Raw genomic sequence first — 12,757 nt, 5'->3', positions numbered from 1 at the left:
TCCTAGAACCGTATTTGCTTTATTAAGGGAAGATGTACTCGGCAATCTACTATATTCGCCTTGGTGTCACGTGTGACTGAAAAAGCATGTCGAAGTTCTCAATGTGCGTTGAAGTGTTACTGTAAAGGATTGAAAGAACAAAATAAATCACATCGATCACGTATGTAACTTCTTTTATTGACGTCATTACTGATTAGAAACGTTATTACTTTGTTTTAACCTCACATTTATCAGCTTGTGCATATGATACGAGCAAACCACATGTGGGTTGATGCTGCTGTGCAGCATAGCATTGACACGGGTTGTGCCTGTTTGTAGGTTTACTTTGTGTCCTCAGGTACCTCTGGCTTGTTATGGGGTTGACTAAGCAGTACCTGCGCTATGTGACAAGCGCTGTGTTTGGAGTGATCGGCAGTCAGAAGTCCAACATCGCTTTTGTTACCCTTAGGCGTGGCGAGAAGGGTCGATATGTTGCTGTCGGTGCCTGCGAGCATGTGTTTATATGGGATGTGCGCAAAGCTGAGAAGGTAAACCTACAGCATTGTACTTCTCTGCTGAAAAACATCCGAACGTTTTCTTTACATATACCATCAGTAATAACCATATTAACCATCAGTCGTTTAACATAACAAAAGATCTTATTCTGTGTGTTTTACGCATTTTATAGATGTATTGATAATGGCTTACTGGTTTCCAAATAACATCACACCAATACAAACCAACACACTATTAATAGAGGCCCGCAGAGACCATTCTAGTGTCTATTAAAGCGCTGCCCATCACTCATCAGTATAGTAAAGCTTTACACTAACTCTCCATTTTCACCTCTGTCATTCCCCAGGTTCTTATTCTTGAAGGTAAAAAGCACGAGGTGACATACCTGTGCCCGTCTCCTGATGGTGTCCACATAGCAGTGGGGTATGAAGATGGAGGGGTGCGGATTTTTAGTCTGCTTAATGGGGAAAGCAACATCTCCTTTAATGGACACAAATCAGCCGTTTCCATCATGAAATATGATGCGCTGGGTGCTCGACTTGTCACTGGCTCGAGGGTGAGACGCAAATGAAAGCCCTCTCTTTATTCTGCACTGCTACTTTAGTGGTTCAGTGTTTAAATTCAGGTAATGAAAAAAGGAATGGTCAGATTTAATACGTGTATTATTGTTGTTTCTAGGACACAGATGTGATTGTGTGGGATATCATCAATGAATGCGGTTTGTATAGACTCAAAGGGCACAAAGATGCTATCACGCAAGTTTTGTTCTTGGAGAACAAAAATCTTTTGATTACAAGGTAATCAACCTGTATATGTCATGCCAAAGTTTTATTTTGTCATGAAAATCAACGTTTAATATGTAATATGTCAATACTAAAGAACATTTCATAGCACATTGCACGATCATTAAGTAACGGCGTGTTAACTAGCAAGTTTGTGCAGCTCCTGGTCTGATTCAGGGTATGTCATGTTCCCACAGCTCCAAGGACACTTTTGTAAAGTGGTGGGACCTGGGCACACAACACTGTTTTAAGACCATGGTGGGACATCGCAGTGAGGTAATTTGCTTCGCTGTTGATGGAAATGCTTTCTAGTCACTTTGATAACTATAAAATATGTAATGGTTTAGGACGTTTTTGATTAAAATATTCAGGGCTACAGCGACGTTTTATATTACAATAAAAATGAATTTTCTTTGTTTATATTTGGAGAATGTGATTGCAGTACTGTCCAGATATATGTAGAAATACAGCCTCCTTTGTTCAATCTCTGCAGGTTTGGGGAATGGTTCTGCTGAACCAAGAGAACAGGTTGCTCACCGGGTCTGCCGACAGTGAGCTCAGAGCATGGGATATTGAGTACATAGAAGAGGTAATAAGATCTTGCACGTGAACTGCCAAATATTGACAGTAGGCCTATACTATGACTTACATTCTGACTATCTGGTTTTGGGCACTTAAAAACAGGTCAAGCATACATTGAATCAATGCATTGTATGTCAGTTAGTATATTGAATATGAATTTAGTGCAAATTTAGAATGACATTAACATTTATTTACAGGTCAAGGCGGCAGGGGAGCCCCATGAAAAGAAAGTCAAAAGTCTTCTTGAAGATGACGAAGAGGAGGAAGAAGGTCCTGATGAAGATTCAGAAGAGGTAATATTTCCTCTGTCCACTTCACTTGACATTCATTTTGATCAAAGTAAACTTCACTTGAAAAATGTGTTTCTCAAATGCTTAACAAAGGTCTGATTTCTGTCTACAGCAGATTGTCAGCTGTATGAAAGCTGGTTCTGTTCTTAGGGAATCCAGAGACAGGGTTGTTTCCTTGGTTACAGATGCTAAGGCTAAAGTGCTGGCGTGCCATGTATGTGAATTCCATGTTTTTTATCGCAATTATTTTTTGTGAAACCAGCAATGTGGAATCTTCTGATACAGTAGCTCAAAACATCTCTACAGGGCCTAGAAGCTACATTTGAAGTCTTTACTGTGTTTTCCGAAGAGGAGATCCAGAAAAAGATGGACAAAAAACTAAAGAAAGCCAAGAAGAAAGCCAGGTCAGTGACCGTCTCTTTAAAATGTACTGAGCACAAGACCCAATCCATTTATTAATAAAGAATAATAATCTGTTCTGTAGGTCTCAGGAAGCAGGAGAGGATGTACCTGAGCCGGTAGTGGAGCGAAAGCTGACCGATGAGATCGAGAAACTGGCAAACATAAGAGCTTCCTCCAAAATTAGGTCAGTTAAACCCGTTCACACAAACTTGAAATTACGTTTATCAAAACTATTAACACGAAAATGCAATTTAATACAAAACAATAACATTTTTACTTCACAGTGTTCCGTTATATTTTTCATTAAGGCTCTGTAAATTTGCACTGAACAAGCCTGAACCATTTGCTTTTGTTTTTTTTCATATGACATTTTATATTTATCGTAATCTTGTTGGGCTATATGTATCCCACCTTAGGTTCTTTTGCCTCAATGCTCTACGTTGTTCTGCATTAACCAATACAAAAATTGGTTTTAAAACTGACGACTTTGTCATTTTTAAAAAGCAACAATATATGGTACAGAATAATAACCAAAAAAAGAGAGATTATTTAGGCCTATTTTGTACTAAATAAATGAAGGCAGTTCTCTTTCTATTTAGCCACCTAAAACACTGCAAGAAAATATCCTTCAGTGTGATCAGCCCATTTTTCACGACAAAAAAAGCCAATTACATTGAAGTGTATTTCGCCACGTTTCTTTACGGGATCCTCATGGGATGTGTGTGAACACACGCACAGATTCCAGAAAATCCCTGGCAGTGTGAATGAACAAAATCGAATGATCCCGGGACACATTTTCCAGGATCTCTGTACGAAAAGTCTGAATTCAGTCTGAATGATGAATTTATAACAAACATGAAATGACATTTTATTTTGCAGGTCAATGGATTGCCTTCTTTCTCCTAATGGAGAGATGAACATTGCTCTCTTACTGCAGAATAACACAGTTGAGACCTTCACTATCAAGACCACAGAGAAGAATCCAACTGGCACTAAGACCTCTCGGCTCACGCTGAGCGGTCATCGCACAGATGTTAGAACGCTGGCTTTTAGCTCAGATAACATAGCTATCCTTTCTGCCTCTGGGGAAACTGTCAAAGTGTGGAATAGGTGAGTGAAGCCAACCAATCCTAAATAATCTGTAATTTACTGAGAGACACGAATGCATTGGTTTGGCTTCATAGGTTTCGAGTTTATGATAAAAGTATCTTCTATCAGGTCCACCTTGCAAGTCATCAGAACCATGGGATGTGAATATGCTCTCTGCTCATTATTTGTTCCTGGAGACAGACAGATCATCTTAGGAACAAAGGTACGATACACGATACATACGTGATAAAGGAAAAGTTTAGCCAAAAATGTACATCAACCATTGGTGCACGGCTTGTATTCAAATGAAACATGCAAGTATGATTATCCACATTAGACGATTTCCTGGATACCATGATGATTCTCCAACACAAACTTTTTAGTCCTAGACAAAACGTATTCTTTGTTAGAAACCTTTGCTAGAAAAGTTTTTAGTTCTCACTTCTTTGGGGCTTTTATTGTGTTTGTTATGTTTTGTCAGAGTGGCAAGATTCAGATCTTTGACCTGGCATCAGGCAGCCTTCTCGAGACAACTGATGCCCATGAAGGAGCTCTCTGGTCCATGTGTCTGTCTCCAGATCAGGTGAAATATTGACCTCAAACAGAGCAACTCATCTCTGCAAAACACCATCCATCTCTGTACAGTGACTTTCTGAATATATTCCAAATGGTCTGTAAGCTGTCAATGTGGATTTCAGGTTTATGTGAACACATCTGACCTTTTTTTCACTTGATTTGTGTGTCTTTTGGTATAGCGCGGGATTGTAACCGGGGGTGCTGACAAGACCGTGAAATTCTGGGACTTTGAGCTCATAAAGGATCAAGATACTGCGAGGAACAAGTGAGTGTTCCCAGACAAAGGTGCTATCGGCCAGCTTTTGAGTCTATAGTTGTCTCCTTCGCTTTAATATAATATTGCTTTTCGTGATCTACAGGAGATTGACTGTGAAGCACATGCGTACCCTGCAGTTAGATGAGGATGTGCTGTGTGTACGCTATAGCCCTGACCAGAGACTGCTGGCTGTGTCTCTACTCGACTGTACGGTCAAAATATTTTACACGGATACTCTAAAGGTAATTCACAAGCACTGTAGACATAATAAAATTTAGCTCATGCTCAAGGTGATGTCTTTTTTATACTTAACGGTCCAATCGGTAGTTTTCAGAGGATCTATTGACCGAAGTGAAGTATAATATACATAACTATTTCTTCAGGGGTGTATAAAGATTTTACATAATGAAGCTTTGTTTTATTTACCTTAGAATGAGCTATTTCTATATAAATATACCGCAGGTCCCCTTACAAGGACTTCCATTAAGTTTTTTCTTCAGTAGCCCTAAACTGACAAACTGTTCTACAGAGCGTGTTTTGTTTAATACGCTATCTTTGGCAAAGAAGTGAAAACATGACCGCATCTTATAGAGTTCACACCAAACGCGGTAAATCGTGCTGTTCGCGTATAGTTGGACGCTGGAACATTTTGAGTTCAATGTAATTTACTTGCGTATATGTCTCAAATGCATCTCTAAAGATAATGAATGCATGATGATATAACTCAATTAAATTTGTGATCGGATCAACTGAGACAGATGTTAATAACGGCTGTTTGTAAGGAATATAATAAAAAAAACTGTAACTATGTTGAATGTGATGTTTTTCTTCCGTCTCATTTGTTTCTAGTTTTTCCTTTCACTTTATGGACACAAACTGCCCGTTCTGTGCCTGGACATTTCACATGTAAGTGTGTTTCCTGAGACTACACATCCTGTGAGTGTTTTAGATTGATAGCATGTTTGTTAAATTGGTGTTTGTGGATTGCTGTGTAATTTCTTCAGGACAGCACTTTAATAGCAACAGGCTCAGCAGACAGAAACGTGAAGATCTGGGGTTTGGATTTCGGAGACTGTCATCGCTCTATGTTTGCACATGACGACAGGTAATAAAAAGTGTGCTCTTGTAGATACGTAAATTGTACTTTTTATATTGCTTGCTTAAAGTCAATGGCAATCCTGGAGGGCCATAGTCCTGATGACCTTACATTTTCTCATAATGCACTAAACGCTGCTCGCATATACTGATAGTGACGCATAGCTGCTGCGTTGTTTTCAGTTACATTGTTATTGAAAGTTATGATGTATCCAGTTTTGGCTGATGACAAGTGCAGTGATTTCTGTGTTCAGTCAGGTGTCACCTGTATTATGTGTTGACGTCTCTCTGGTTCTTGTGGGCTGTAATGGGATGATGACATCAGCCCAGATGGTTGCTATTTGTCATCTGCTGTTTTTTTACTGTCGTCTTTTCTCTCTAGTGTCATGTTTCTTCAGTTTGTACCCAAAACCCATCTGTTCTTCACTGCGGGGAAGGACAGAAAGATCAAGCAGTGGGACGCTGACAAATTTGAGCACATCCAGACGTTGGAGGTGATCCTCTCTGATAGTTGGACTCTTACCAGTAGGAATATTGTCATTGCCTGAATGAGTTTGCCAAAGGCTGTTAAGGTGGAAGTAGCTCTTATAGAGAGGATTACAGTTAAGATGTGCAGACGACAGTTAATGTGTGGAATAGTTTGCGTTATGTAAGCTGCCGTCTGGTTTTACTTAAGTCCTAATCAATATTACAATGGTAGATTGAAAATATGGAATCATGAGAAACGTTTCTGCAATCTTGGCAGTATTTGACTCCTGATTTGATGTTTCTAAGGGTCATCATCGTGAGGTATGGTGCCTGGCCATCAGCCCCAGTGGAGACTACGTTGTCACCTCATCTCATGATAAGTCCCTCAGACTGTGGGAGAGAACGAGGGAACCCATCATTCTGGAGGAAGAGAGGGAGATGGTAAGTGGTTGGTTTGGAGAAAATCTGGCTTTTGGTCATATAAGTAATCATGAGGAATTACATTATTGGATTCTTAGTACCGGAAACATATAATATAAGTAGCACAGGCATTAACAAAGAAAAGTATTAGTCTAAAATAAAACACACACTGATTTTTTAAATAATAAAATAAAACATAACTGGTATTTTTCTTCATTGATTAAGATGTGAATGTTTTGTATTTTTAATATTCAGACCAATATTTGAAGATTTTAAAAGTGCACCCATTATGAATGCAGCCATGGAAGAAAATTTAGAGCCCATTCCAAACTTTCATTTAAGAAGCATTTCTAGATGTATTATGTCCATTCCAGTGTCAGTGTTACATTTCAACAAAATCTAACCTCAGAAGTGACATAGTCATCCAACAGCAATGTAAAAGACTGACAGCATGACAAGACACATGAAATCTAATAAAAATCCAGGTTATCACTTAAAACATAGTTTTTGTGCATTCGTAAGTACAGGGACATATATTTCTGTTGTGTTGCTTAAAAGAATACAAACTTGTTTTCTTTGCAGTTTTTGAGGTTTTAAAAAATACAGCCCTGTTTCTCCAGTTTTCATTTTCTGCAAATAAATGCAAATAGAAACAATATTTCATGTGAAATATTGATGATAATTTTTCCTAAACACATATGTAGAACATTTAAAAAAAGGTAAAATTATTTAAAAATGGTCTCTTAATCCCCCCCCCCCCCCCGGCTGTACACAACATTAAAATAAATCGGTTGAAACTGATTCTGTTTTTTTGTTTTGTTTTTAGCAGAGAGAGGCTGAATTTGAGGAGTCACTGGCCAAAGGGGATGAACCTGTGGTAAGTAACACTGTTGAACCCAAAACGTTGGCCAAATCTTTGTTTCTGTGTAGTCTTATTGTTATCCATGTGTCTTGCAGGTCCCTGGAGAGACTAAAGGAGAAGCAGAGCATGCCGGGAAGAAGAGCGTTGAGACCGTCAAAGCTGTAAATCTATTAATTCAGATAAAGAATTAATCTTAATATATAGCAATGGAGCACTGACAGCTCTGTTCTTGTTCTACAGGCGGAGCGGATAATGGAGTCTATTGAGCTTTATAGAGAGGAAAGTAAACGACTGGAGGAGCACAGACTCGCTTGTGAGGCTGCTGGGAAGGAGGTGTGCACGTGACATATTCCTGAAATAAGAGATGTACACAACATCCAAAACTGAAATTACAGATGCACGCAAAAGAAAGAATATTTATTCTAACAATATCTGTTTTAGTCTATAGACTGTTTCAACAGAAAAACCTAAACTTATTATGTTGCTCAAACGTCCGGTAGACCTACACAAAGAATAAATGACTGTTGAGTAGTTTTAATTTAAGTAGAATTAATACACAGTGTAATATGACTATAAAATAAATACATTGATTTACTTTGCATTCAGTCCCAACCGTCTATACATTATAAGGCCTGGAAGTTCTAAAGTTTATTTCTTTTGCAGTTACCACCTCCAAAGATCAACCCCATACTGATGGCTTTTGGAAATATCTCGGTGAGCTTTTCTTTTTTTAATCATGATATATGGTTTATAAAAAGCAGCTTTGAAGAGTAAATATTTTTTTTAGTAAGGGTCAAATGTATGAATCTCTTACTAAAAGCAAAATTTAGAAGCGAGACACTTTACTGAATAAATGTCGTCATTTCTGCAGCCTTCTCGATATGTTCTGGAAGTGATAAAGAAGGTTCGGTCGAGGTAAGAGCTCATCCTTGGCTCAATCAGAGCATCTTTTCACTTTTATTTATCCATCACGTCATCTCTCTATCTCTGTTGTTGACAGTGAGCTGGAAGTGTCTCTGCTGGTGCTGCCGTTTCATTACGTTCCAGACCTGCTGCAGCTCTTCAAAATCTACGTGCAGCAGGGCCTGGAGGTGGAGCTGGTGTGCCGCTGTCTTTTCTTTCTACTCAGGTACTCAAGCACATTCATTTTTATAAGCCTCATACAGCTATCACATTAGTATTGATAATAATATTTAATAAAAGAAAATCTTAAACTAAATTTAATGTATTCTTTAAAGCAATCCTTTCCTTAATTTGATGCAATTTATAATTGTAAAAAACATATTCAAATATGCAGAAATGAATTATTTTTACTATCGGTCTCTGCTTAACCCATCCTAACATTATTGGATATGTTTATTATTTTAATCTAAATGTGTATCAAAGACAATATGTTGATAATGAGTATTGGCATTAAGTAATAACAGTATCTTCAAAGGCCCCTTTGATTTTGCTCTTTACTAATAGTTTTTAATGTTTAATTTCCCAGAGTGCACTTTGGTCAGATCACTAGTAATCAGATGCTGCTGACTGTCATTGATGAGTTAAGAACCAACACAATCTCCAAAGTGCGAGAGATCAAGGTCAGCGTGTCCTCCTTTTATTCACGTGCCTGTGCGATCACACCGTCTACGCATTCAGCTCACGTAAGCTAACTTTTCTATCCTCCTGACATTCAGGACGTTCTGGGCTTTAACAGCGCCGGCCTTCAGTTCCTTCAGCGGGAGATCGAGAGCAAAGAGGACGTGATGTTCTTTGCTGATGCCACAGACCGTTTCGAGGAGAAGAAAAGGAAGAGAAAGAAACGCGAAAGAGCTGTTCTAACCATTACATAAAACCTGCAGGTCGCAATGACAAAATAAAAAGTTTTTAAAAGTTTGTTTGTAATTTGTACCAATTGTGAAGTACATAAAGGCCAATTTCTTAGAATTTAAAGACTGAGACTATTGTGTTTTTTGAAATATGATCAAACTAATATGTTGATTTACCCGCTTCTTTAATGCCCAATATTCCTAGTCATGCTTATAAAGGAAGAACGGATAAAAATATGAAGACATAATGTTTCACTGGCATTCATCCTACTTATCATCGTAAACCTGATAAAATAGAAGAGATTTCTGTAGTGATATTCATTTAGCTCGGTCTTTCTCTACGGCTGTGGCCATGTTTACCTCCGAGCAGCAGTGGGAGATTCCCATAGATTTTATTGAGCTCATAACCTGCTTAAATTTACTGTAACAAGCCCATGCATATGTGGAATTCATAATTCACAACCTGGAAAGAGAATCATAACGATGCGGCTAAATTCAAACACATATTTCACTGCTTTCATTGACACAGAGTCTTAGCAGAGATTCACACTTGCCTCTCGCACTTTATTGTCCTGCTGCGCGTCAACATTCCCATCATCAGTGTAATGAAAATAATGAAACCTCTCTTTTATTTAGACTCGAGTCCAGCAGCAATGAAAAAAGCAAATGAAGTGTGTATTTATGAAGTCGTAAAAAGCCTTGCAGCATTTTATGAGTCCGGTCCGGCTCTCGAAACTATAAATGTCACACCTACCAATATTAAAAATTCCTCTGAAAAGGGTCACAAGAGAACACGTTCTGTGTTAATCCCCCTCAAACAGGATGTGCTAATAATACACAGGCATGTTTTATAGAGCAATATGTGCATTTCAAATGAATCATGTAGCTACCTTGAATGTAAACTGTATACCAATTTGTTTGAATGGTGTGATAAAATGTTCTTGAAATTTTTGATACATAGATTTTTGTGGTTAAAACCTCTTGTTTAATTGTAGACCGAACAATCCTGGTCTGAATCAATTTTGTAAACTATGTCCGGAAATAATTTTGTTTAATATTGAGCCTGATATTTTTCATGGCAATAAAGAGTCCTCATAACATCCACAGCATGGAGAGTGTTCATGAAACGTCTATGACATCTCTAGAGTTCTCCAACACTTGAGTCATCTAGCTGATTTAAAACATCTACCGGCCATTTTTCACCTCATAACTTTTTTCTGCTTTATTACTTTGACTGGAAATCAGTAATTGTGGCACTCCTTAATGAAAATAATGATTTTTATGAAAAAAAGCATATTTTGTTGTGAGGTATTCTGACCTGTGCAGGTACATGTTAAGTGTTTCTTGATGTATTGATGTTTATTTTTGTTCAGACAGAACCAATTAAAATATGTAAATTACACTTTGCAGTCACAGTCCCTAACATACAAAAGCATTGATCAGACCACCATAAAAAGGTTTAAACCTTCAACCATTTAACATGTAACATTTAACATGTTGGATATTAGTTGCCAATCATCTTCTGGGTGATAAAAGTTATAAAATAAGCACTGTATTCCTATAACGGTATTAAACACAAAATCATTGCTTTGGGATGCTACTGTGTTCATCAATTCAAGGAAGCTGTCAAGATGTTAACAATGTTCAGACTTTGTTTAGATGTCTAAAAGCTAGGCACAAGAATATTTAGCTGTCACAATAAATGGCCATGGTGAAACACTGGGGGGCAGCATTGCTTTTCTAAAACCTGATTAGATATTACAAAATACACCGAGATGTCTGTCTATCCAAATGTTAAATGCAGAAATGTTTGCTGAGTTTTACTGTGCGAATGGATAGGATTTGGTTTTTTATAAGATCAACATAGAAAGTCTACACTTTTGTCCTATCCAAGAATCAGTACAATGCTTGTGCTCAATGACTTCAAGGAAGTTTTCCCCCATTTTTTCATCGTAATGTCATTTCAAACCATTTTAGACTTTCTTTCTTCTGCAGAACACAGAAGAAAATATTCCGAAGAACGTTTGTGACCAACATTGGCCCTCATGGATTTGGGCTGTTATATGGATTCACCAAAGGTCACTGGTTGTGGTTTAGAAACTGCCTTATAGGCCATTGATATGTCAGTTCCATTTGAACAGTGATTTCTACCACGCTGATATTTTCAAGAGCTCTTTCACAGAAATCCACACAGCTGATGTAATTAGTCATTTTAGAGTCGTTCACTTCATAGTATGCCCTATAAACAGACATTCGATCCTTTGCTCAGTGTTCACTGTTTATTCTGCCCTTTTACAATCTGTTCTGCACTGCTCTCTGTTTATTCTTCTCCAACAATAATGCTCCTATATTTCCATGGAGGAATGTGCTTCATTTGTCCAATTAAACAAGGAAAATAAATACAGATCGATTCTGGGCACAATGTTCAGATTTGTTCTGAAATAGGCTTTTATAATGGCACACAACTTTTAAAGATTTACATTTCTTGATTTATGATTTGGGTAGTACAGCGGGGTAAAGAATAAAAACCGTCATTGACATGTTTAGGACAGGTAGGATCTACATCGTTTCTTATATATCCAGACATGAATCTGTTCTGCACAAGCAAACCTGCAATAATGTATTGACAAAAACTTGCAAAGGGCAAATCATAGCAGCGCTTGGTCTTAAATAAGATCAGTTCAAATATGCTTTCCAAACAAAACTAAATACAAACAGCCTGGCTAATATTGGCTTTCAAAACACAATGAGTGTATATAAATGCAGCTTAGAGCTAAAATGAACTAAAATGATCGAAGTAGGGCAAACGCAACTGTATTTTGCAAATATTATAGGGCTTTCTCTTTAAGTCAGGTACTCACACTATAAATGTCAATCGTGTAGAAATATCAAGCGAATAAGTCAGGTTTGTTCCTGAAAGCTCAAATGACTTGTTTCCGATGTCTTTTTGAGCTCAGTTACAGATGCGGATGCACAGACTTTAAGAGAACAAATGATCTATGGTGAGAAAATACTTTCTTGTCTTGTTTCGCACTAAAATAAAATGGTTGAACGCTATAGAGACCCTCACAGCTGCGTGTTATACATTGCTTGCGTCTCCTGTGGCTTTTAAGATCATGTATGCAGAAACTTTATAGGCTACATGCTAAATGTGTTAAGTATACGAAATAAAAGAGGGGCAAGTTGTTTATGAGAATGTTGTCGCATATTATTGATTGTAATTTTGCACAAAATGTGTGATTACAAATTCTGTTGTGTTTTTAGAACTGCTGTACTGTAAAGATTTTGTTCTTGTTACAAATATACTGTAACCGATCATTTTAGTTTTCGCTATCTCCATATTTGCTCCATACTCAAATGTCTAACCAAATAAAAAAATGTAAAAGTGCTTGTCAACTTTGGCCCCACATGATTTAATAATTCAGTGGTTTCTGAGGCTTCGGAAGGACAGCAATGTTTTTTTAGCCAATACTTCAAGCTATTAACCTGTATAAAAATCGCTATTGGAAGTTAAACCCTAATATAGCCTATATTCACTTGAGTAAGTGTGACAACTAGTCCCTGTGTCATATGAATATCACTGGTGGGCTCAGCTGTCCCACAACAGGTGTGGTAACGAAAATTAAACA

The 12,757-nt window shown here is 37.6% G+C and overlaps 1 protein-coding gene across 4 annotated transcripts; it reads left to right on the top strand.

Moving 5' to 3' along the window:
- Window positions 1-45: 45 nt before the first annotated feature.
- On the top strand, window positions 46-10,530 carry wdr3 (WD repeat domain 3). 4 transcript variants are annotated; one of them, XM_079464871.1, is made up of 27 exons: window positions 46-160; window positions 319-527; window positions 842-1,051; window positions 1,174-1,292; window positions 1,475-1,553; window positions 1,771-1,866; window positions 2,057-2,152; window positions 2,262-2,363; window positions 2,456-2,553; window positions 2,634-2,735; window positions 3,431-3,661; window positions 3,770-3,863; window positions 4,122-4,223; window positions 4,396-4,481; window positions 4,576-4,714; window positions 5,322-5,378; window positions 5,477-5,577; window positions 5,950-6,061; window positions 6,342-6,476; window positions 7,282-7,332; window positions 7,413-7,478; window positions 7,558-7,650; window positions 7,981-8,031; window positions 8,189-8,232; window positions 8,318-8,446; window positions 8,807-8,900; window positions 8,997-10,530. In XM_079464871.1, the coding sequence occupies exons 2-27, from the start codon at window positions 354-356 to the stop codon at window positions 9,150-9,152; spliced, it is 2,817 nt and encodes a 938-aa protein (XP_079320997.1). In that variant the 5' UTR covers window positions 46-160; window positions 319-353; the 3' UTR covers window positions 9,153-10,530. The 4 variants fall into 4 exon arrangements, with proteins under 4 accessions (XP_079320997.1, XP_079320999.1, XP_079320998.1 ...); XM_079464873.1 differs by having other exon boundaries at window positions 2,265-2,363; window positions 8,997-10,529; XM_079464872.1 differs by having other exon boundaries at window positions 54-160; window positions 338-527; window positions 8,997-10,529.
- Window positions 10,531-12,757: the final 2,227 nt, after the last annotated feature.

The sequence above is a fragment of the Barbatula barbatula genome (genome assembly GCF_947034865.1).
Source record: "Barbatula barbatula genome assembly, chromosome: 9".
Lineage (NCBI taxonomy): Eukaryota > Metazoa > Chordata > Actinopteri > Cypriniformes > Nemacheilidae > Barbatula > Barbatula barbatula.
Note: the sequence above shows the minus strand (reverse complement) of the source record. Positions and strands in the feature narration are given on the sequence as shown.